Source organism: Rhinolophus sinicus, chromosome 16 (assembly GCF_057876585.1).
Source record: "Rhinolophus sinicus isolate RSI-liver-muscle chromosome 16, RSI-T2T, whole genome shotgun sequence".
Lineage (NCBI taxonomy): Eukaryota > Metazoa > Chordata > Mammalia > Chiroptera > Rhinolophidae > Rhinolophus > Rhinolophus sinicus.
In genome coordinates this window covers 134,007,547-134,032,405 of record NC_142516.1, presented here as the reverse complement: position 1 = coordinate 134,032,405, position 24,859 = coordinate 134,007,547, and the positions used below count along the sequence as shown (strand labels likewise).

Here is a 24,859-nt window from a genome sequence, read left to right as displayed (position 1 = left end):
ATACACCTAATAAGTTTTCTTTTCTCATTTGGCATTTCAAAATGTTGTACCACATTTTTCCATCATCAGAACATTTCTTCTCCACTTGAATTACAGGATGTAAATAGAGACCGTTACAAATCACAATGAATATTTCAGATGGTTATATGGATTTGTGATTCTTTGCCCCATTTAGATCATATCTGTAGTGTTTCATTCTGTCATTGGCACTGCCTTTGAAGATGGCCCATAAAGAGATAGACACAGACCGAGATGATGAGCAGGCCAGGGAGTGGGAATAGATAGAAGAGAGCTGTCTGCAAACACTTGAGGGAGGATATCACATGAAAAAGGAGAGGAAAATTGTTCAGTGTTGTATCCAAAGACAGAGTCAATGAGTGAAATCTACAGTGGGACAGAGTTTGATTCAACCTTTAAAGTAACTAACTAGAGTTGCCAGACTCTCTGGAACAGGTCGTCATGTGAGGTAACGAGTCTCAGGCACTTAGGTGAGGGACTGTAGGCTGACTGTGCTGTCTGCCAGGAATGACCTTCCAGAAAAACATGTCCACTTCATCTCTGAGAGTCAGTGCTCCTTGCTCTCTGGCATCAATACTGGTATTCAGGGCATGAAAAAAACAGGTATTTTTTCTCTGAGGAGCAAAAACTGTGAATCTTTTTAAATTGCTTAATACAAATGCCCTAATGGGCCATGACAGCCAAGGCCAAGGTAGAAAGTGAGTTTGGAGTTGGTAAAGCAGGCACCCTTTTATTTCAGGCTGATAATTTACTTATGTGGCCCAGCTATTTAGATGGTTTCAAAAGTACTCAAAATAGATCACAAGTCTTCATGTTGTTGTATTAATCAAGACCTGGCCAACATCTTACCAACATTAGCATATCATTAAAAGTGTGGTAATGATCCCTTTCAAATGAAGAGTTTTACAGTTTATATAGTACCTTCTCCTATATTACTCCTCTTGCTATGCACCACAATTCTCTAAGGAGGCAGGGAAAATATTATTTTCTCAATTTTTATAGGAGGGAAACTGAGACCTACAGGGTTTAGTAACTCACCCAACACTAACATGGCATGTAGCATTAGACCTGGGATGGATCTAGAATATGGAAATTGCAATAATGCAATCTAGGCAGTATTTATGGCCATGCCAATAAGCGATGATGTGACTTTGAACTGACTCATATGTAAAATGAAGGGATTGGGTTAAGATAACTCCAGGGTGCCCACCACACCCCTGTTTAAATTTCTCTCGCCTCTCCATACCACATGTTGTCTGGCACAGTCCTTACTTTTGCCTGGTAGGCAGAAAGTAAAAGCTGGGTTTGTGGATTAGACAAAAACATTTTGATGCACTGGTGTGTGTTGCCAGAGTGGTAACATTATACTTCAGTGGCTCTAAGATACCTCCGTGACATCATTTTCACAAGCTTGAGACCCTTGGCTGCATTTTGATTTGGGGTTTGGAATTTGAGGATATGTTTATTTAGTTTTGTGGGCTCGGTTGTGGTATGGAGCGGTAGAGGTGGACTTTATGAATTTCAACAACCCTAAACGTACAAAAGTCAGCAGAAATGGTAACGGCTCCATACTTTACAAGATATAAGCTTGTAAGGAAAGTTATAGTTCAGTATGATTTTATTTTTTAATTTCCTAAGTATAGCTGTAGAACCCAAAACTAGATTTCATATTGCTTATAAGGTTCTTGACAAAGCTAACTTGTATTACTAGAAATGTAATACATATTCATTATAGAAAATTTAAAAATAAAGAAAATTACATAGGCAATTACCTATAATATCCTAAAGATAATTGCTATTAAAATTTTGTTAAAACTTCCCGGAATGTTTTCTATATACCTACACATTTTTCAAAACGCATTTAGTGTGATACTGCACATACTGATTTGTAAACATCTTTTGTTGATAATGGTAAATTTTTTCTTATTGTACTAAATATTCTTTTAAAGGTGGATTTGATTTGAATTTTGTTTTGGGAGTCACATAGTATTCTGGTGAGTGGATATGTCAAAATTCATTTAACCTATTTCCTATTTTTGGGTATATTGAATGCTTATAATATTTTGTTAATATAAAATCATATGTGAAAATATCCTCTCTCATAAGTCCTTTGCAATGCATTAGATATAAGTCTGATTTGTCAAATAGAGAAGACTAAAGCTGGGTTTCTATTTTACAGTACCAGCAACCCTCGTGGGCATGCCTGAGAAACTTACAAGCTATACACTTACTATGGTTAATTGATATGGTAACAACAACGGTTCAGGAAGAGCTGCTTCACTGCTGCCATCATTGGATCTGTTACTATGCTCTTGGCTTTTTCACACAGTTAATGACTTGCATAAACATCAAAGCAGTGGACTCATTTTCTTTTCTTTTCTGTTGATTCTCCTTTAGCCTGATGAAGTCCTCCGACATCGATCAGGATTTATTTACAGACAGTTACTGCAAGGTGTGCAGTGCACAACTGATATCCGAATCTCAGCGCGTGGCCCATTATGAGGTAAGGACAGCTTTCCCCACTCTGTGTTTTCAAATGGAAGAAAGAGTAGCCTGGGTTCTGTTTGTAGGACTTGAGGGTACTCTCTTCTGGACTTGGGGCAGAATTTAAGACGCACAGGGCTCGAGTCTGAGCTCAGGCTGGGAGAAATGTATGTGTGGGGTTGAGAGTGAGGACTGGGGACATCATTCTCAGGCCCTGGCTACTTCCCAGATTCTGGTTTTTAATTTGTACCTTGGCCCATTGACTCAGTGGGCTTTCTCTGCTTGTTAAATCTGTCACTGCTCATCCCTGAAGTTCCTGTCAAGGATACAGGGCGGGATACATTACTACCAGCTATTCTTCTTTTTCATGACCCTGAAGCTAAGCTCAGAGGCCCTTTACTCCTCACTGCAGGGAAACATGGCAGCATCTGTGAGTGATTCAGTACCAAGTTCCCTCCACCTGAGGGCTGCTGCCCTAAATGTGTTCCTCAGCTTAAAGACTTCCTCTGTAGAGTTAGAACAAAGTTTTAAAGCCCACATACTCTTGGGGGACATAATTCAGTGGCTTTGGCTCTTTAGGATGGAAGAACAAAATGGCTGCTTTTTGGTCCTTTATTGGGAAGAAAGGATGAGAAAAGAGAGGTTGGCTAGTGTCTGAGTAGGGAACAAGATGCAATGCATGGAGAAAAGGGGAAGCTGGGGGACACCAGATGCTGAGTGCTGCCCAGGGCATGTTTGCTTTTCAAGAGAACATACACCAGTGGGAACGTGCGTTTTCAAGTGTAATAACTTGTAAGTAATTTTAGATTGGAGAGCTTAGCCAGCAATTTTCTTTTTGTCAGACAAGTCTGACAAATGCCAGTTGTCGTTGTCACTCACCAAACTCCTCTGAGCCTCAGATTCCTCTGTGCGCAATGAACATAATAATAATCAAATGCTCATGTACACAACCAGAATCACAATACACTGACCCGGCGTACCCCTCAGGGTGTTGTGGTGACTAAATGACATCTATTGAAATAGTATCTGTGAAAATGCTTGGGAACCTGTAAAGTGTGCCACCCATGCAAAATTATATTGCTTTCATTATTAATTTTGTTGTAGTGATATTTTGTTGAAGGCAAATAAAACTTGTTCTTCAAAGAAAACTAAAAAAATCAGCGTTTGTGCAAAAAGTTAGTACATTTTTTTGTCAATAGGCAATTGAATATTAGAAGTCAATGGAAACTCAAAAGAATTACATAAAGTAGAAGATATCTATGTTTTGAAATTAAGAACTTTCTAATTTTGTGGACATTGATTTATAAACATGTATGGTTTTGGTCATTCAATTTCCCCAGTTAAAGAAAATCAGGGAATTTGTCCTTGCTTTGAAATTCTATAGCTTCCTATTAGTCCTGTATGTTCTCCCTTTACTAGACTTATTATATTCAGTTTTAATCATTTTACTAGATTCTTGAGGACAGAAAGAGTTTTATTCATTTGATCTCTACAATTCCTGGAACAATACCTGGCATCCTAGATGCTCAGTTAGTATTTGTTTATAAAAAATATCCTGGTGACAATGTCCAGCACTGCTTTGTTGTTACCTGAGCTAGGAAAGTAATGTCAGAAAATTGAAAACAACAAAAATATTTTTTAAAAGAAAAAAAAATATCTTAGCTGCTCAATTGAGGTTTTAGTTATTTGACCTCAAGTTTTCTTGTCATTATATGTACTCTTGCTGTGGCACAATTTTATTGGTTAGAGGACGTGTTAGTATTTGTTGCATGTAGCATAGATGAGATAGAGAAAAGAAAGCAATTACAATAGATCTGCAATTAACAGTGTTACACATCATTAAAACAACATTAAATGCATTCCCATTAACCATGGATGGGAACTCTGAATGTTTTCCTCCCTGCCTCCCGGCAGAGGTGGGCACTTCCTTCAGTGAGAAAGAGCATGTGTTACTGCAAAGCTGCCTTGAGTGTGCAAAGGGCACGGTCAGGAATGAGATCACCTGCTGCAATCTCTGGTCTTCCAGCTTTGGTGAGGAGGCTTCCCTGGCACTTCTTCATCTCGAAGAGAATAGCTTCCATCAGACAATCTTGAAGGCCCCTTGAGATTTGATACTCTGATTCTATTAATCTCACCCCTCCCTCCACACACATCCTTTCTGCTGTAATTGCACATAGAGTGGATCTCTGAGTTCAAAGTCACGCTCAAATCATCAAAAATGTCACACTTATTCTCAGTGCTCTATCACTGATTTATTGCTTTAGTATGATTTTACTTCTCAGTTCAACCAGATAATATTCCTAGCTTCCCTGTGGAGCAAATCAGTGACAATCTACTGTGTATTTTCTGCATGTCCAGCATTATTAGTGCTAGTTATTGCAGGGGATTCTTGAGCTAAATGAGAAATAAATAGTCTCAGCCTCCAAGAAGCTTATAAACTTCATTGGAAGGAAACGCCACAGATAGTTCAGTGTGGTATAAATATGTGTGTGATATTAGGAACATATCTGTAGAATTCTGCTGCCTGTTCCTCAGGAGCTGCTGATCTAATTCAATATAAACAGCGTATTAGTTCTTCTGCCCAATTGGCTTTCTGATATATGCTATGTCGTGCTGTTAACTTTTTAGATATTTGCATATTACAAATTCAAAAGAGTGACTCATCACCAAGAGCTATTATGGTCAAGAAAGATGTCTGGGGAATGTCAGGAATTTTCTAGGTCTCAATGGATGGGTTAAGTTTAGGGGTTGCTGGAATGAGAAGTCTTGGTATCTCCAAGGAGCCTTGAGAAGACTTGGCTGGCTGGACTGGAAGATTAGTATAGGGAAGGGAGCCCAGACAGAGCATATACAGGTAGGGTGGGGTCAGGGTGTAAAGAAAAGGAAATTTGGGATTCTTGCGAAACTCTTCAGCCTTTGGGAGCATAACAGTATCATTGAGCATTTCTGAATGACAATTCATTGGTTGTGGTAGAGGCATATTGTTGAGAGAAGAACAGCTTTTGATATGACTTGTGCCAGGAGATTAGTTGTGGTAGTCCTCTGAAGTAAGAGAGAAAAACACAGCAGATGGGTGAATGCATAACAGCTGCATGGCCTGTTTAAACTTTTGTATAGGAGGACAGAAAAAAACCTAATATATGTCTGATGGGCCCAACCCTTCTATGCTATACTTTTAAAATCATTTTTTGCCTTTTTTTTTTTTTTTTTTTTTTGGTATATGAATCCTGAGGTGAAAAAAAAAAAAAACGGGGTGGGTGGGTGGTGGTGGAATGTAAGGGCATTATTATTTTTCTTACTAACTAAGCATTAATAACATGTTAATGTTTTGGTGGAAATTATAATTAGCTGTTATCTCTGCTCACTGAATGAATAGTCTGAATTGACAGAACAAGCAGACACAGACACAGAGGGGGAAGAGCAAGCTTTTATCTGAGAGTGTCTGAATGTTGCAGAGGTCAGAAGTCGTTTCCCAGTGAGGCCAAGTGAGTAGTCTGCTATAGTTTTAAGTGGCGAAAGGATAATTTTCTGCAAAGCTGAAAAGTTGCTTTCATGAGTGAAAGTGAGTTTTTGGCACGGAGGAAAAGGAAAAGGGATTTGTATAGGGAAGACCATGAGAAAGGAAACCAAAAGAACAGAGATTTTTTTTTTTTTTAATTTTGAGTGAAGGTAAAGGTCAATGAGCAGATGTAGAAGGAAATAGAGAACTCTTATTAGGCAGACCCAAGGAAGCCAGCCCTAAATATGCCAATCCGTACTACTGGCCCCTTCTTATGAACCCTAGTATCCCTTGTGTTGCTGTGCTATGTGTGTAATTAATTGTTCCTCGTGAAATTACTGGCTCAGGTATCCTGGCACCTTCAAGCAAGACTGTAAGCTTTCTGAGGGCAGGCAGGAGTCATGCATTCAGTTTCTTCATTTATTTCCACAGTACCCACTGCAGATAGAGCTTTGCATATGGTTATTCCTGATTGGCACTTAGAGACTGACAAAGAGGCTTGGGGTGGGGACTGGAGGAGGAAGGCAGTGGGTCAAAGTCAATGGAAACACTGATGGGTGCACCAGAAGGGGCATTGGTATATACTGGGAGTCAATCTGTACTGGGGAGCTGGCCTTCAAGGTATAAGTGATTGTTTTGCAGTTAGAAGAAAAGCAGTTCTCTGAACTGTCGAGAAATCCTTCAAACATCTCTGGGAATCTTGAAGTAATGTCAGTCTTGGTAAATGAATCTCATTAGCCGAGCAGGGAATGGCGGAGTCTGGTATTGTTTTCTTGTCAGTGTAGCAGCGGGCACACTGGGCCTACACAGGCATGCTGAAATAGAGTTTTCCTCTTTTACTTGTTTTGATTATAGGCCAAAATAACTTTGGCCTTTGCTAACTTTCGTTTTAATTTAAGGGAATAGCTAAAAAGGCATTCTTCTGGTCTCGTTAAGGCTAATAGTAGATGGGGTATAAGTACTTTGTGAAAATTCAGGTCCTAATATGTGCTGACTAAAGTGTCATGACTTTCTGGTACTTTAGTGCCTTCTTGCCTTTAGCCTCACACCGTCTTCTTAACTTTGCTTTTTCTTTTTAGTTTTTCTAACTGCCTGAATAAGCATGAGAGTTGTGGATTAATAGCGTGTTGTGTTTCTGCAGGACATCAGTCCTGCCAGGTACTACACTCACTGGACCTGGGTACTGTCAGGGATCACTGGGTCCACACCTATTCTGGGTATTGAAGATGCAAGTACTAATGGGTGAGGACAAGAAAAGATCTTTATATCAGATTCCTGTGAAAATACCTTTTTTTGCAGTGTACATTAACAATTACTGTATCAGTCACTTCAAATTTCTTGCAGTCATGACATGCTTAATTTCTCCTGGATGCTGTTAATATAATTATTGGTACATTTGCCCAGGCTAAAGTAATTCTTGTTACCCTCCATAATGTCAGAGGACTTTAACCTATTTCTGATTGCTGATAGTCTTGAACCTCTGTTTCTTGACCATTTCATTAAAGACTCTTGAGCGTCTATAAAATTTGTAACTACTTTTATGTTTTTCTGCTGTTTTTTTTTAAAGCAGGTTCAGTCCTTTTATCAGTAAATATTAGGTTATTATTAGTCAAAATATTAGTTCATTAGAACATAAATGAATGGTCATAGAGAGTCTTCAGTGAAGTAAACAACAGTAGGCTGAAGAACGTAGTCAACTTGGGACAATACACACATTGGCTAAGAACAGTTGTCAGATGGTGTGTATGCTCAATGCTTATTAGTTAAGAGTAGGCAGAGTGTGCCCCACAGCATGAGTTCTCATTTCCTGAAAGCATATGATATCATTCAGTGGATTTTAGGAGCTAGGCCACATCCTTCCATTGGTTAGAATTCAGTCACATGGTCCCACCTAACTGCAGGTTTAGCTGGGAAATGTAATTCAAATGTGTGGGAAAATGAAATGGGTTCCTGTAGCCACCAACTATCCATTTCATTCTTCCTTTACCACATAGAGCACACACATCCCCTCTCCAAGGGACAACTTCAAGTTCTACCCAGTCACTGATGTGGATAGCATTCGTTTTGGTTCAGCAACCCATGAACAAAAAGGAAATGTTCCCTCTCCTCCTCATAAATGTTAGAGTAATAGAAGTAACATTTCCCATTCAGAAAAAGGGAGAAAAGAAGACAAAGAGTAATCACTGACCCATACCGAAGTTGGCATCCTATAGGGTAGGCATTGCGGAGATTTTCTTTCCAGGAAGTAGGGTAAGTTCCCCAAATAGATTCTGATCTTCCTCTCTGGGAGAGACTTTCTTGTTCACTTTTTTCAGTGACACCTGGCTCAGCCCTCCAGAGTTCTTCCTTGTCCATTTTCCTCCTTACCACATCTGATGTAGATCTTGGGTTCTAGACCCTCCTTGAGGACTGCCAGCATTCATAGCCCACTTTCTACCAGAGACTGATTTAAGGCTTACTGCATATTCAAAGCTTTTCTAATTCAAAATCATAATTGCTTTAGCAATATAATTTTCTCAATAACCTAGAAGATTTCTGATTTATTTTATTTCCAGAAAGCTCTATTTGTCATAACCATACAATTCTTTCCCAGACACAATTTCAAGGCTGGTTTGTTTATTTTATTGCTTCCTCACCTCTGTACCTCATTCTATTTTTCAGTTTATTGGTGGCCACCTTGAGGTTATCTAAGAGTAGGTGGAAGGGCCACATCTTTAATCTGATTTTTGCCAAAGACCTGAGCCTCAATGTGTAACAGAGAAGTCTCACTGGGTCTTCAACATACAATGTCTTTTAAAATCACATCTCTTACTTTTTGGTGACTGGAAGCAATTGGCAAATGACTTTTCCAACTTTCTTTAAGTCCGAAATTTCTGGAATAACTGCATTTTGTTTTATTTCTGCTAATGTGGCAGTTACACATTATGGTTTTTATAGTTCTTTGATTCTTTCATTAAAACAAAAACAAAAGCAAAAACTTGACCAAACATCAATAACAATTTGTAACAAACAACATACCAGCTGTGATCAAACAATACAATGAATGTTAAAATAAAATAAAAAAAATTATTACAGTAAAAGACACATTGCTGTTAATCCCCCTCAAAATACTCCCCCTTGTTTCAAACACACTTATCCCATCATTCTTGCTACTTTCTGAAGCAGTTCTGGAAGTCCTTTTTTGTGTGTCTTTAGTTGTGCTATCATGGCTGCCTTGATGTCCTGAATTGATTCAAAATGCTTATATTTTATGGTCATTTTGACTTTGGGGAAGAGCCAGAAGTTGCACAGTGCCAATCCCATGAATAAGGTGGGTGAGGACACACTGTAATGTTTTTATTTGACAGAAATTGCCGTACCGGAAGGGAGGTGTGACACGCAGCATTGTCATGATGAAGGATGATTGATGGCACATTTCAAAAACACACCCTCTCTCAACCACTGACTGCACCGAACAAGTGGAAACTTGTCACACAATTACTAAGGTTCAACACGCTGCTTCCTGTATTGAAGATCCCTGCCTTTCCGTTGGATTGCACTCTGCAGCAGCATTCACCATATTTGTTGATCACAAACAGAAAGGCTCTGTGTCACACATCACTTTTGGTATATGGCAATTTTTGTCAAATAAGGTCCTCATCCACCTTGTTCACCGGACCTGGCACTGTGTGACTTCTGGGTCTTCTCCTAAATCAAAATGACCATGAAAAGTACACATTTTGAATCGATTCAGGACATCAAGGCAGCCACGACAGCATACCTAAAGACACTTATGAAAGAGGACTTCCAGAAATACTTCAGAAAGTGGCAAGAACAATGGAATAAGTGTGTTTGAAACGACAGGAAGTATTTTGAGGGGGATTAAGTGGCAATGTGTCTTTTACTGTAATAAGTTTTTTTAAAATTTAAGCATTTACTGTATTTTTTGATCACACCTCATACATCCATGTATTCTGTTTTTCCATCCTGTTCTGGTTCTTTTTGAACTATAATCACCTTGCACAGAACTATCCAGTTCTTCCAGAACTATAAGCTTGGTAGGCATGTGATCTGCCTTCAATGTTATTGTAGACAATAATTTTGCCAGTATTTTGCCACTGTGCTACCTGAATCTGCTGTATCTGTACCCTCCCTATTTACTATCCATCTGCTAAGCCAGTGTCAAATATTTAGGTTTTTAGTTACAGGACAATCTCAGTTTCTCTATTAGACAAAATGGGCTACCTTGTAACAGTCTCAGCATTTTAGAAATATAAATAAAATAAATAAAATTTATTTCCTGCTCACCTTATAGCCCATTGTGGGTTAGCAGAGGGGGATTTTGTGCTACGTAATTCATTAAGACTCAAGCTTACAGAGGCTCCACCATCTTCTCTCCTGACATTGCCTTGAGTATTAAAATCCAGCTGGCGTCTGGGGACTAATGGGTATTGTGGGTGATTGCATAGGACGTTTTAGAAGCCAGGCCTGGAAGTGGCAACATCATAACCACCCCCATTCCTCTGACCTGACTCAATCATGTTTTCTTCTTATTGTATGAGAGGCTGGGAAGTGTGGCTTAGCTGAGTGCCTAGGAGGAAAACGGAACCAGTGAGGTGAGCACATAGCGTTGATTTTGTGCACTGGATGTGTGTGACCGTATAGAGGACCTGGTGATTAGGACCTCCTTTGCGGATGTTGGGGATGGGGAGCAGGGGTGGAGAAGAAAGAGAAAGAGAGGAAAAGCTGTGACTCCCAAATGGAGTTGTCTTGGCAAATGAACAAATCAAACAACTTTTGAAATCAAGTGTCTGGGGCTGTGATGAACTTTATGCCTATTTCATTATAATGCCGTGGAGGAAACTGAAGCCATTGTGTGTTGTTTGTCTAAAGGACAAAGGGATAATATGCTATAAAATTAGGATTTTCTCTCTTTTCCCCAGACTTAATTTGTCAAGCACAAAGATTTTCCAGTTGGAATTTGGAGCCTGTGTACTGAATGATGTGTCTGACTTGTAGGCTTCCTCTCTGCACTGTCTTTGCGGGCCCAGCATTCCCATCTCTCAGGCTCTCAGCTCTGAGGCCTTTGGGTGGTAAATAGCCTGCCCGCTTCTCGCTCAGGCGGTCCAACAGCAATCTCTGGAGGAGATGTCCCTGGGTGTTGAGGACATGTCCTTGGTATATCAGTGTCTTTTAAAGATGGGTATCTGAGAGAAATTTCTCTTTTCTCTCCTTTACAAGAAAAGGTTCCTCTCCTGAGAGGATGGCTCATTACAGGCACTTGACTCTCTGATCATGTTTCCTGCTTTGCTTTTGCCACCAGATTCATGGCCATGTCCAGCTACTAGACAGGAGTCGTACACATTTATTGTGATTTCTTTACCTCTGGGTATTCTTTTCTTTCCCTTGTTTTCCTTTAGATCTGTTATCTCTCAATTATTTATTTATCCTTTTGCATTAGATGTAGACACATTTTTGATGTCTTCTTAAAGTCTTTGAAGAATATAGTGGGATATAAATACATAAATATTTAATCTTTATCTTAACATTTTTTGAAAAGGCAGTAAATTCACTTGTTTTCAAAATTCAGAAAGTATAAAAGTGTATAATGTGAAAAATGTCCCACCTATTTCTGTTTACCAGCTACCCAGTTCTCCTTCTCAGATGAAATCTGTGTGACCATTTGTTTTTGAAATATTCTATGCATATAGATGCAACTTAATTTTTCCTTTAATATATTTTTCACAAATAGCAACATGCTAGGCCCTTCATTTTTCATCTAATTGTGGCATAGATTGACATTATATGAATGTATCATAATTTATAAAGAAATATTTATTGAATAGACTCATAACTCTTTTGTAGCCTTGATAAAACTCTGGTAGAAAAAAGACGTTCTTCCTGTGAACGCTCATTTCATGAAGCACGTATCAGTTGCTTTTCGGATCCCAGCCCGTACTGATTGGATATTGACAGTGACTATTTTTCTTCCAGCTCTCCATCCCCAGCATTTACTTCAAAACATATGCATTTCTGGCCTTGCAGTTATTGAGCCATCTGGGCTTGTTGGTTTTTTAAAAAGATATTAACGACAGGGGATTCTTAAAGGCTAATGACCTAAGTGGTGGGCTCGAGTGTTAATCTAAGCCATGTGTCTTTGCCTACATTTCGTCTGATGCTTGGAGAAGTTGTTGAGGACAGCATGCTCTCCTTCTCTGTGATTTGAGAATTTAATTAATTTCTTTAGGCTTTTACTGAGATGATGTAATTTTGAGTAAAATTTTGGTGACTTTGAATTCCATCACTTTTCCCTGAAGATCATATAAAGACATAAATGCACCTCATCAGGAAGTGCCCAGAACACCTTTCTATTGTCCCCTCCTGCTCCTGCTGCTCCTTTCCCCTTGCCCGATCCTTCTGCTCTCTTTGGCCTCTGGAACAGTCTTTGGTTTCACTATGCCAGCTGCTGGAAAGGCTCTTATGTCCATGCTCTACTGATTGAAATATAGAAACAGTCCTTCCTTTCTTTACCTTGAAAAACCTACAGGCAGTTTGAAAGTTTTAGATTTTACTAAGAATATAGAAAAAATATAACAAAATTATTTTCTGTGTCTGCCACAAGTATTCCTTTTCCTGTTCAGGCCTTGTAATCACAAACTTTGTCCCTGAATTGGGAAGTTTCCCTGTCTTCTGGTCTAAGAAATGAATCCTACCTGTTCCTGTTATCCTTAGTTCCTTGTAGCTATTGACTTGCTGTTAATAAGTCTATCTTTTGGAAACTAAGCCTCCTCAGGTTTGACTGTAAATAATGCCCCTTATTTTGTTCCCCAGTTTTCAGTCGCCCTACTGCCAGCCCCCATGTTTAATGCGGGGAGCCCAGCAGGGTGCTGTCACTTTCATACTTTCTTTTGGCTCACCTGCTAAATTCCCCATTTCCTTTCCATGAAGTGAATTCACTCTTAACTTATCCTCAGAGCAGGCAGAACAGGCCCGAGGTATGAAAAGAGTTTTTGGTGTACTCAAGGTCAGATGGCCTGTGCTGTAAGTACAACCTTAGCTAAGTCACTTAACCCTTCCAGATTTTAGTTCTGTCTTCTGTAACATGAGAAGGTTGGGGTCTTCTTTTCTTTTATACCCACTCCTTATGTCTATTTTTCCTGCATCCCCATGGGTAACCATTTATTAGAGTTGAAATGTTTTTCATTTGTAGAGGGTTCTTAAAAATGTATTTTGCTTTGTGGATATGTATATTTGAAAATAATTTTTATTTTAGTACCGTTTCAGATTCACAGAAAAGTTGCAAACATAGTATAGTGTTTCTAAATATCCTGACCTAGGTCCCCCTACTGTTAACATCGAGCATTACTATGGTACATTTGTCACAGTTAATGAGCCAATGCTGATACATTATTATTATTATTATATAACATACACTATACAATGTGAAGTCTGTACTTTATTCAGATCTCCATAGCTTTTACCTAGCGTTCGTTTTCTGTCCTAGAATCCCGTCTGGGATTCCACATAACATGTAGCTATCAGGTACCCTTAGGCTCCTCCACACTGTGACAGTTTCTCAGACTTTCCCTGTTTTTGATGACTGATAATTTTGAGGATTACAGTCAGGTATTTAGTAGCATGAGTGCCTGGGAAAGTTTGTTTGATGTTTTTGTTATGCATTCCTGGTGGGGAAGCTCCCAGATGTAAAGTGCCATTCTTGTCACATCATATTAAGGGTACTGTTATCAATATGACTTATCACTCTTGATGTTGACCTATATCTCCTAGCTCTAGTAGTGTTTGTCAGGTTTCTCCAGTGTAAATGCACTTGTCCTGCCTTCCCTTATTGTACTCTTTAGAAGGAAGTCATTATGCACAGAGTAGGCATGTGTTTTTAATGTGCCTACAAATTGCACTGTGATGTGAATCTTATTCTTATCTTGCCATTTTATTCAGCGGTATGTTTCTAAGAATGATTCATGTTCCTACACCTATGTTTAATAGCATACTTTTAACTGCTGCACACCCTTCCATAGTGAGCATCTGTCATACTTTGATTTTCTCATTCCATCGGGGATATATACTTAGATTACTTCCAGTGCCCCACTAACCAAAACAGTGTTGTGACAAACATCCTGAAACATAGTTCTTAAAGGACCTGTGTGGCATTCATCTGAGATGGGTATACAGGTAAGGGTGGAACTGTTCAGCTTTCTTATTTTTTTTTTCTAATCTAGCTAATATTTGAAATCTTGGTATTTTTAATTACATTTAATTATTATAAAGTTTGAATAACTTTTTGTGTATTTATTAGCCCTTTTGTTTTCCTTTTTGGTGATTCCTATTCATATCCTTTGTCAATTTTTCTATTCTCCAATTTTTCCTCATATATTCCTTGTTGGTTTGAGACATTGGAAATATCTTCTCCCACTCAGCTATCTTATTATACCTGTTCATGATGACCTTTGTTAATTTATTTGTTAAGCTTGTTTATTTTTATGTGATAAATTTGATAACATTTTTGTCTTACAGTCTGTTTAAGAAGTCTTTCCTATCAAAAGATCACAAAAACATTAAGTATACCGTGTGTTAGGTGCAGTGAGTCAGCTCCGATTCCTGGCACCCTATGGGTGATGTCTACCACATCCTGTCCTCCACTGCCCAGCTCAGCTCCTGGAGACTCAGGCTTATGGCCTCTTTTATGGAATCAACCCATCTTATCCGTACTTGGTCTTCTTTTCCTGCTGCCTTCTATTTTTCCCAGCAGTATTGTCTTTTCCAAAGAGCGCTGTCTTCTCATAATGTGCTGAAGTAGGACAGCTTCAGTTTTGTCATTTTTGCCTCCAGCGATGTTTCAGGCTTAATTTGCTCTCAGGCCCACTTGGTCATCTTTCTGGTAGTAGGGGTGTCCATAGAGCTCTTCTCCAATATCATATTTCAAATGGATCATTTTTAAAAGTGTACTACGCTCTATTAATTTGACACTTCTGTTTTTCACATTCCTGTCTTTAACTCTAGTTGGAGCCTACGTTTATATATTGTGTAAGATAGGAAGCCACTTTGATTTTCCTCTCTACAGTGCACTATATTTTCTACCACCATCTACAAACCATTCTTTCCCCATGATTTGTGATGTCATGTTTACCGTATGTTAATTTTCCACAAGTTCTTGACTTCAGATCAGACCTTTCTATTCTGTTCTATGATTCTATTTGTCTTTATCTGGGCCAGTCCATACTGTATTTAATTACTATGCCTTGGTGTTATATCTTAATATCTGAGACCGATAAGTCACATCTCTTTCCTCTTCCATTGTAGAGTTGACTTCGCTATTTGTGCAGTGTATACTTTTGTTGAATAAATTCACAAATTCAGTTGAACTTTTGATTGTAATTCCACCAAATTTAAGATTTAATTTGAAGGGAATTAATATCATTATAGTATCAAGTCATCCCAAAGCAGGTGTATCTATCCATTTATTCAATGTTAAACCAATTTCTACGTAAAATTTCAGAGAAATGTAACTTAATAAACATATAACACATGAGCACACATATTATTTTTGTGCAATTTAGTTCTTAATGATATATTTCTTTCTTTCTATTCTTTTACCAAGGTTTAATCATTACTCTTCAACTCAATTGTAATCTTGCTGAGGACAGGTTTAGTTTGGTTTTAGTTTCTTTCTATTTCCTCACTGTATTTTTTTGATTAATTGATGTCCAGGATAAATATCCTATTGAAGGTTATTTTTTCTGGCCTCCTGTTTTACATTTTAGTCTTTTTTCCTCCGTCTTTACTGATTTGCTTGCCTTTTCCATCTGTTTTTCTTATTGCCTCCCCTGGGTGAAAATGCCTAATGTGGCCTTGTAACAGTAGCTCACACTCACATCCATTTATTGAGTGAGGTTAAGCACTTTTTTTGCAGTGTGTTGCATTTCCTCTGGGGATGAGCAATGGAACTGAAAACTCAGCTGTGTCAATAAGTCAAGGTGAGTCCTCAGCTTTATACCATTGCATTCCCAACCATTAGAATGATGCGAAAATTTATTGCCAACCTGCCTCTTAAATATCCTGTAATAAAAAGCCAAAATATACCGTCTTTTTTTTTCCTGTTTCACCCTTAAGCTGCGTTTTCATTACCACATTTTCTTTTCAAAGTGCTATAATATTCTTTATTGAAATCTTTATTGTTTCAGGTGTTCCCTCAGTAGTCTCCTTTGATCTAAAGAAAAAACCACACCGCATTTTCGTCTGTTTTTGCTAGTGATATTTCTAACCTCTGCCCTGATGGCTGTTACTGCCTGTGTCTGCTTTACAATTGATGTAATTACGATGATCCAGAGACATGATTTGACTTGTATTCTATCCGATCTATATAATAATAAGCTGTATGATAACGAGGTTTTCCTAGTTTAAAAGCTGTTTTAATCTGATTGTCACTGTACAAAGAAATAATAAAGTCAGTTTGCTTTGAGACGGTGTGTAGTGATAAGGCAAGAACATGTTTGGAAAAAATAATTAAAAGTCTAATGCTGAATAAACCGAGGGCACTAAAAGAGCATGGCACCTATTGGCTCTGGTGCTTTAAGAACCCATATGTCTTTGGAATGGCTTGCCATGCCTATGTGCTGATTCTGTTGAAGGGGAAACGATGTTTTGAAGTTAATCTGATGTCACTGGGTTTCTATGACATTTAGAATTTTCCTTGAAATGTTTTCTGAGTAAAGGAATACAAAGTAATGTGCACTACATTAGCACCTTAAAGACCAAAAGGTGTTTGTTCAGAAAAGCGGTATTATAGCTAAAATATTAATGTGGCAGAGATATGCATTCTCTGTTTAATAAAAACAAAGAGCCACACTGGACTCATAAGGTCCAGGGCTATCCGTTAAGTCTTTGAAAGACATGGAGGGACCAACTAGAGCATAACTTACTTTACCACCGTCCGGCATGCTCAGACGTTTAGGGTTCACTTCAGAATTCAACAGGGTCTTATCTTGCTCTCTGGGAATGTTCATCTGGGAAACTGCAAGTCTCTTCAGCTTGTATTTGTGACAGTGGTGTACAGAAGGACACACTGGCTAATGTTCTTATATTTGGGTGAGCCACGTAGTGTTGGGTTCACAGAGGTTGGAGACTTGCACCCATTTCTGAGGATTTTCCAAGTTAGGAACATGGTGACTAGCAGCCCTGATGTTTGCCTGCATTTGATTCTCCCAGCATATTTTTTGAACCTCTACACTGTGTGAATGTAGCATAATAGATTCCATTTTCCTCCTCTACAGGGATCCCTAGATGAAAAAGACAAAGATCTTGTACTCATTTAGGACAAGGAGTAGAAAAGACAATTGTATAAATGACAAGAGTATAAGCAGCACTAGAGCAGTGAAGGTGTGTGCTATTCATCACAGAGATTTAAGATGACTTGGTTAGAAAGAAAAATCCATTTGGTGAATTCTTCTCTATTTAAGGAAATAAATAATCAAAGGAACTGTCCTTGTCTTTCCTGTAGACCAGATATGTATTTAATATATTTAATAATTAAAAAGGGGACAAATAGTTGCTTAACATATAGAACAAAGCCCTGATTATGGCAACACACATTAGAAAAGTAAGGCTGTTCAAGGTCACACCTTAGGAAATCTTGCTTTTCTGTACTTGGACATTTGGCATGTGTGTGATCATGAGGCAGTACCTGTCCATGTCTCTGGGAAATAAAGTCATTTCTCAATGCCCTGAACTTGAAAAGAAATGAGAAGAAAAGAGGCAAAGCAAAACCTTGACAGTGATGCTCTGTGTTTGGTTCCCTAGAGGTTTAGAAATGAGGAGCTCCCAGAGCCGCAGTGAGTATTCGTACACTGTCTGTTGAACTCTCCATATACAAGGCATTTAAAATGGTGTTTCTGAAACTGGGTGCATGGATGTCATTTTGAGATTCTACCAATTCTTGTAGACTTCAAACTTTTTCAATGATTGAATTTTTAATGCATATATTTCTGACAAGTATAAAGATGAAATGTTTCCATTTACCATGATAACAAAGGACAGTGTTATAGAAGAAGACCTTATATTATTAAGCTATTGTTTCTCAGACTGGGTCATCAGATCCTTGAGTCTTTTGTTCTTGTGGATACTCGAGAATTTCTTCTCTTATTTACAGCTGAGAGGAACATTGGTTTAAACTATATTGTGTATCAGAGCCCACTACCCAATCACTCTTTTGGGGGCTTAATATTTTTAAATTGCTTTTTGTGTCAATGATCTCCAAAGCTGGGCAGCCAATGATTTAGATTATTAAAATGATCACTAGATTGATTTATTTAATGATTGATTGATTTTCAAGGTATATTGGTAGTGTTTTTGACACATTTTTTATACCTTTAAGTTTTTGAATAGCTTTCTTTCTTTTGTGTATTCAAATAGAAAACCATTTAGGAGAGCCCTCAGAGTATTCAGGAGAAAGCTCTAGTGATGAAGGGGACAAATCTGTAAATCTGGAATAAAGAAGAAAAATTTGTTTTTCTTCCTGTCTGACTCTTTCTATTTCTCTCTGCCCATATATATTAGAGATATAACATGTATCTGTGTCTGCCCATATATTAGAGAGAGAGAGAAAGAGAGAGAGTGAGAGAGAGAGAGAAATAGAAACAGTTTTTGACTATATCTATCTATCCACCCATCCATCCATCCATCCATCCATCCATCCATCCATCCATCCATCCGTCTACCGTGTTTCCCCAAAAGTAAGACCTAGCCGGACCATCAGCTCTAATGCATCTTTTGGAGCAAAAATTAATATAAGACCTGGTCTTATTTTAATATAATTTAAGACCCGGTTTTATATAATATAAGGCCGGGTATGATATGATATGATATGATATGATATGATATGATACAGTACCGGGTCTTATATTAATTTTTGCTTCAAAAGATGCATTAGAGCTGATGGTCTGCCTGGGTCTTATTTTCAGGGAAGCATGGTATCTATCATCTATCTATTGATAGAAACAGACAGACACAGGAAGAGTTAAGTTAGACGCAGTGCTAAACGTGAAATGGGAACATGTCCTATTCATAGTCCTTTGAGGAGATTTTGGTCAGAAAAGAAAACCCTTTAAATGGTAGAAACAATTCAGAAACCTGAAGTAGAGAAGCGGGTGGGATGGGTGGAGGACAGTCTGTGCACTGAAACTGCCTATAATTTTCACCATTATTTTATTCCCTGATACAGCACTGTGTTGGCTCGGGATGAAGTAAGTCCTAGGAAGTAAAGTTGCAAAATAACAGCAAGAGCAGCGAGGTTAAGAGAAAATGAATCTCAGCCGAGTGCGGCTTTGGGAAAGCAAGTACAAACTTTCTCTTTGGTTAGTGAGGTTTTCCTGTCAGAGCCCACAGAAGTTGGAAGTACGGGCACTGTGAGGAACATCAGCAGGGACCTCTGTAGCTGTAAAATAGCGTGGATTTATGCAGCATATGGAAACTCAAGGCAGCTCTTCAAGGTAGAATCAGTCATGGAGTAGAAATGTTTTAGTTTCTACGTGTCCTTCTTTGCTTTTTGGCAACCTCTTTTTTTTCACCTAGCTTGCAAGCAGGGCTTGAAAAATAAGATGTCGAGCCCACTGTGGAGTGTCATACATTAACAGCCTGGTATTAGGAACTGGGAACAGAGTCATGCAGGTTGGCAAGAACACATCCTGCTGTGGGGCTTGATAATATTTGCCAGGGAGGAGGACAAGTACACCAGAAAGTTCTTCCTGCGAGTTGCATGAGGCGTTAACTTGCAGGTCAGGTCTGCGAGCGTCGCTGCCCTGGTTCATGCTTGCGTTTAAAGTTCTTGGAAGACTTGCAAACACTGAGAGGAGGGGGAATGAGCCAGGAGCCCGTCCCTCAGCCTGAAGCAGAGGTCTCCCCGAGGTAGTTCCATGTATGCTGCGCCCTCTTACTCCCCTGCTGTGAGGCTGGGGTTAGTCAAGACCCAGGAGAGGGTGAAAGGCTTGGACCACTGACACTGCAGGATGTGGGGTGTGGTGGATCATAAGGCTGGTTTCACAGAGGGGAGGTGAGCGGGCTCTGAAGTGTGAGGAAGATTTCAGTGGTCAGATGGGAAAAGGAGACTGCAGGCCGATGGCACCAAAGCTGGGGAGTCAGTGCCTGGGGGCAGTGTGCAGTCTGCTTTTGCCAGAGCACATCTGTAGTGAGGGGAGTGAGCCTGGAGCGGGCCAGGCCCAAGTTTCTTCCTGGGGCTCCTGAGGGTGGAGACCAGGTGAACTGGCCAACTCAAGAAGAGGGGGAACCCCATGGGGCTGGAAGGCTTGGTGTCCAAATGAATCCTACCCAGACTTGGTCAGTTCTCCAAGCACAGCAGGTGGCTATTTGGCCAAGAATTTCATGCAGTTTCCCTGACACGCAAAAGGAAGAGATAAAATGTGACTTTGGGCTGAAATAGGAAAGAATTTCAGATTGGATTTGATGAAGAAGCAAAAGGAAATACTGTGAAAAACGCTTAAATGCTTCAGGCTTGTAAATCCAGGTATCTTCACCTTCTGGCCTCTCTGGTCCCTGGCAGCTGTGTGGGGCGGGGCAGGGAGGGAAAGAGATACCATTCTAATTAGCGCATTGCAGGAAGAACTACAAGTCTGCAGGTTTGAAAGGCTTTTTCTCTTTTTTATTTTATTTTAAATACCACGGAGACAGTGATAAAGGGCTGGGTGAAACTCAAGGGTTGTAGTTAGCAGACAACTCGGTGAATTGCTGAGTTAAGCACTTGCTCTTCACCTTCCTTTTCTTCTCCTGTGCTAAATGTTACAAAAAGAAGCATCCTGAGATGGAATATCAATGGTCTTGTTTTCATTTGCAGCACTGATCTGAGAAAATCATGCAGAGACCATTTCTCTGAAGGGACTAGGTGGGGGAGGGCTCAAGACCAGTGTAATATTAAGGGCAGGACAGGTAGCAGCAGGGTCCTCCTGTGGGTTCGCGCTCCACTGTAGATGCACAGTCCACTGCAGATGTGCCATGTCTACTCAGACGCTTTCATGGCAGGTTAAATGTGGCCTGGAAACCTCCGTGTTCTCCTGCGCCTGACAGCCAGCCAGAGGAGAGAGGGAGGTCATTCTGGTGCAGAGGGAATCACAGAATAAACCTCTGTTTCTTCACACCTCTGAGTTACTATTTAAGACTCTGAGTGAAAAGAAAGGGGAGAAAAACAAAGAATAAGAAAACAGAAAACTCAAAAGTTGCAGTTATATTTTTAAGCACTTCTTTTGCTTTTCAGGTCCATTTTCTAGTAGGAAGGGACAAAAACCTATCTACGTAGGCAGGGTCTTGTATAAACCCTAAGATACTTGCGGTGATAGTCAATGGACTATAAAACATCACTTTGGATGCTCAAGAATGCCATCGGTTTACAATTTGCAGAATGGATAATGTTTATTATGAAGTATGGGGAAATTTTTATATGCAACATTAATGCAATGCCTTATATAAAATAAATTGAGGGAGAAAGTTTATACCCCGAGTCTCAGAGCCTCAGACTTTTAAATCAATACTCCACTCAACTGATGAGAACAACTTCCTAATTGATGTATCAGTGCATCCAGTCAAAGCAAAAAGAGAGCCCCCGGGGGGAAGCAGGTGTGACACTAAATTCTCCCCTTGGCTTAGGGATAGCTGAGGCTCTGAATCGAATTTCTGTATCCGTAAATTCTCGAGTTAACTGTGTTGGCTAGGTAGGCACTAAAAATCAGTCTTATGGTTTGGTGATCATGGTATTTCATAAGTATCTTACACCTTTCATTCTTGCCTTGGAATGCCTAATGGGACAGATCCAGTGGATTTGCTATTTGTGTCTTGAGAAGTCAGGTGTGTAAGGGCTTCTTTGCAGGAGTGTACTGTATGGATGTTCCAACCATTGGGCATGAAGGGTCATAGAGCCCTGCTTCCAGGTCAGGTGGTATAGAGGGATACATAGCTGTAAATATGGGCCCAAGGTTCGGCTTTCAAGGCCATGTCCAGAGTCGATGTGTGATTGGACAGGATCTGAGAAGTGGTGCCCATTATGACAGGATTCTAAAATAGAATTGCTGATGAGACCTTAATGAGCAGATCAGGAAACGGAGGCCCAGAGAGGACTTCTGATGGCTTTGTTTTAGATTTCTAAGCTAAGACAAAGTATTTCTGCATCTGTTACTCACCATCTTCTGAGCTTCCAGGACCTACTTCTCCTCCACTGCTGTCAAGAGGATGAGGTTCTATTTGCTACTACTCCCCTATGTCCCCCCTACTCCATCTGTAGCTTCTTATCCTACCATTAATACAACTATTGTCACACAATAGCACTATACCTCTGTGATGACATCTGGCCGTCTGGTACCCAGCTGAGACACAGAGCTGAGGAGGACAGAACTGAGGCAAAAGGGTAGACGTAAATGCCTGGGGTGGAACACCTATGTCCAAAAGGAAAGGGGGAGTTGGGAGGGCAAGGGGACAGTGTGTATCTATACCATGCCACTGTCTATACCGTGCCTTCCTGGTCCAAACATCATACCCTATTGAAGGGCCTGTTGCTTCTTTCTTAGTTTTCTTTCTCCCATTCCTTAGCACATCAACAATAAGGCAATAAAAAGTCCCAGTAAACTCCAGAAGAAGCCAGGTATAGGAGCCTGACTATGGGTCCCCCCCATAGATAGTGTCGGGGATCATTTGGCTGGTAGAATTCTTTGTGAAATGCAACACAATGTATATGTATTTCCTTTCTTGGTGCCCCAAATTTGAGTTAATATCCATAGTGGTGACATGTAGTGCTCTGTAGTGTATTGAGTAAAAACATTTCTGAAGCACTTAATGTCAGAGTCAGGTCAGATCCCAATGCCTCTAAATGCCAATGGAGTTTCTGCAGTTTATGGTGCAGACAAGCTATTTCTCATCCATGCTATTGAGGACAGTTCCCTCCTTAATGTGTCCTGACCTCCTAGTAAAGCTGGCGAGTTTTATTATCCTAGTACTATGCCATATTATGTACCAACATGAATGGATCAATGGATTTGATTTAATAGTATTTATGTTTTAGCTAAAAAAATCCTGTGAAAGGTAAAAATAAAAATGGCCTTTTGACCTCTCCTAAATCAGCCCACAGATAACTAATTCCAAGGGAAATTCTCTGTGGTGAAAATAGCATTCTGTTGAACTGAATGAGAATACAGGAGAATGGGGAGAAATAAACATGTTTTGTTTTCCACGGATGGAAGCTTGCAGATGTCCTTGAGGAGTGTACAGAACTGGGGCAGAAAATGCACAAATATGTGCTTCTACCAAGACAAAAAAAAGGAGGGACAAGTCTGTCACACTTAAAGAAGGTGACAAGAGGAATCCAGAAAGATTGTAATTTCAGATGTCACATCTCAGGGGACCCCTCAACCTTGAGAAACCCCAGAGCCAGAAAAAGGACATAGATAAAAATGAGTATCTTTAGTCCTCACAGACCTGCCGGTTTGAAAACACTGGGGACACTGTTTGTCACTAACTGTTCATTTTACTTGGAAATGCTTACAAGTGTTGGACTTTTAGGCATGACTAGGAGGTAAGATTAGATGTCATCAGAGCTTTAGAAACATCCCCCAAATGGAAAATTTGTAATGTTGGAAAGGAGGCAGCAAATTCACAAAAGGATTTCAAGGGTGTTGTTAAGTCATGCTATTAGGAAAGAAAGGTCAGCCTTAGGCAGATTGAAAAATTGATAGAGTGAGTCTTTGGGAGTTGTCTGTGCTCTTTGAGGGCCCTTTCTGTGGACACTCAGAGCCTGTATTTGCCTCCAGTTGCACTCAGCTTCTTCTGTGCTTTTTCTCCCCTGGATCTCATCTGTCCTGTAGTCTTTCTACCTGGTGATGAAAGGCATGGTGACTTTTGCATGTTTGTGTTTTTAATTAATGGCCTTTTAGACAAGTTTTGCGTTTACCAAAAAAAAAAAAAAAAAAAAAATTGAGCAGGAAGTATAGAATTCCGTTATACTGGTACTCCTTTGCTCCACAGTTTCTCCTATTTTTAACATCCTGCATTATTGTGATACATTTGTCACAATTGATGAACACACATTGACACTTCATCAAGCCTGTAGTTTACCTAAGGGTTCACTCTTAGTGTTGTACTGTCTGTGGGTTTTCACAAAAATACAATGACACGCATCCACCATTACAGTACTATACAGAACAGTTTCACTGCCCTAAACATTCTTTGTGCTCCATCTATTATCTCTTTCCCTCTAAGCCCTGGGCATCCCCTGATACTTTTACTATCTTCATAGTTTTTTTGCCTTTTCTAGACTGTTATGTAGTTTGAATTATGTATCATGTAACCATTTCAGATTGGCTTCTTTCACTTAGTAATATGCGTTTAAGTTTCCTCCATATCTTTCTGTGGCTTGATTGCTCATTTCTTTTTTTCTCCAATTAATATTCCATTTTCTGGATCTACCACAGTTTTTTAATTCACTCACCTATTGGAGGATATCTTGGTTGCAAATGGCAATGTTTTTAATGCTTAGAACATCTTAGACTTGCAAAAATTGATAGAAGAAAGTGGCTAATTCAGGAAAAATAGAAATGTTTACAGTTTGTTATTATTTTAGAACAGTTTTTGGTTTACAACAAAATGAAGAGGAAGGCACAGAAATTTCCCATGTACCCCCTGCCCCCACACATGCGTATACTCCCCCATTATCAACATCACTCACCACAATCTTTTGTGTGTTTTTTTTCCTAATCAAAGATGAACCTACAGTGACACATGATAATCCCCTAAAGTCCATAGTTTACCTTAGGGTTCACTCTTGGTGTTGCATGCTCTGTGGGTTTTCACAAATGTATAATGATAAATATTCAT

General features: G+C 39.4%; 1 protein-coding gene across 3 annotated transcripts in view; it reads left to right on the top strand.

The window, feature by feature from the left end:
* Positions 1 to 24,859, top strand: part of ZMAT4 (zinc finger matrin-type 4) — a 328,792-nt gene that overhangs the window by 67,251 nt on the left and 236,682 nt on the right. For all 3 annotated transcript variants that reach the window (XM_088793577.1, XM_088793575.1, XM_088793576.1), the window contains one exon: positions 2,416 to 2,521. In XM_088793577.1, coding sequence (XP_088649703.1) covers positions 2,420 to 2,521 — 102 coding nt within the window. In that variant the 5' untranslated portion in view covers positions 2,416 to 2,419. The remainder of the gene's footprint in view (positions 1 to 2,415; positions 2,522 to 24,859) is intronic.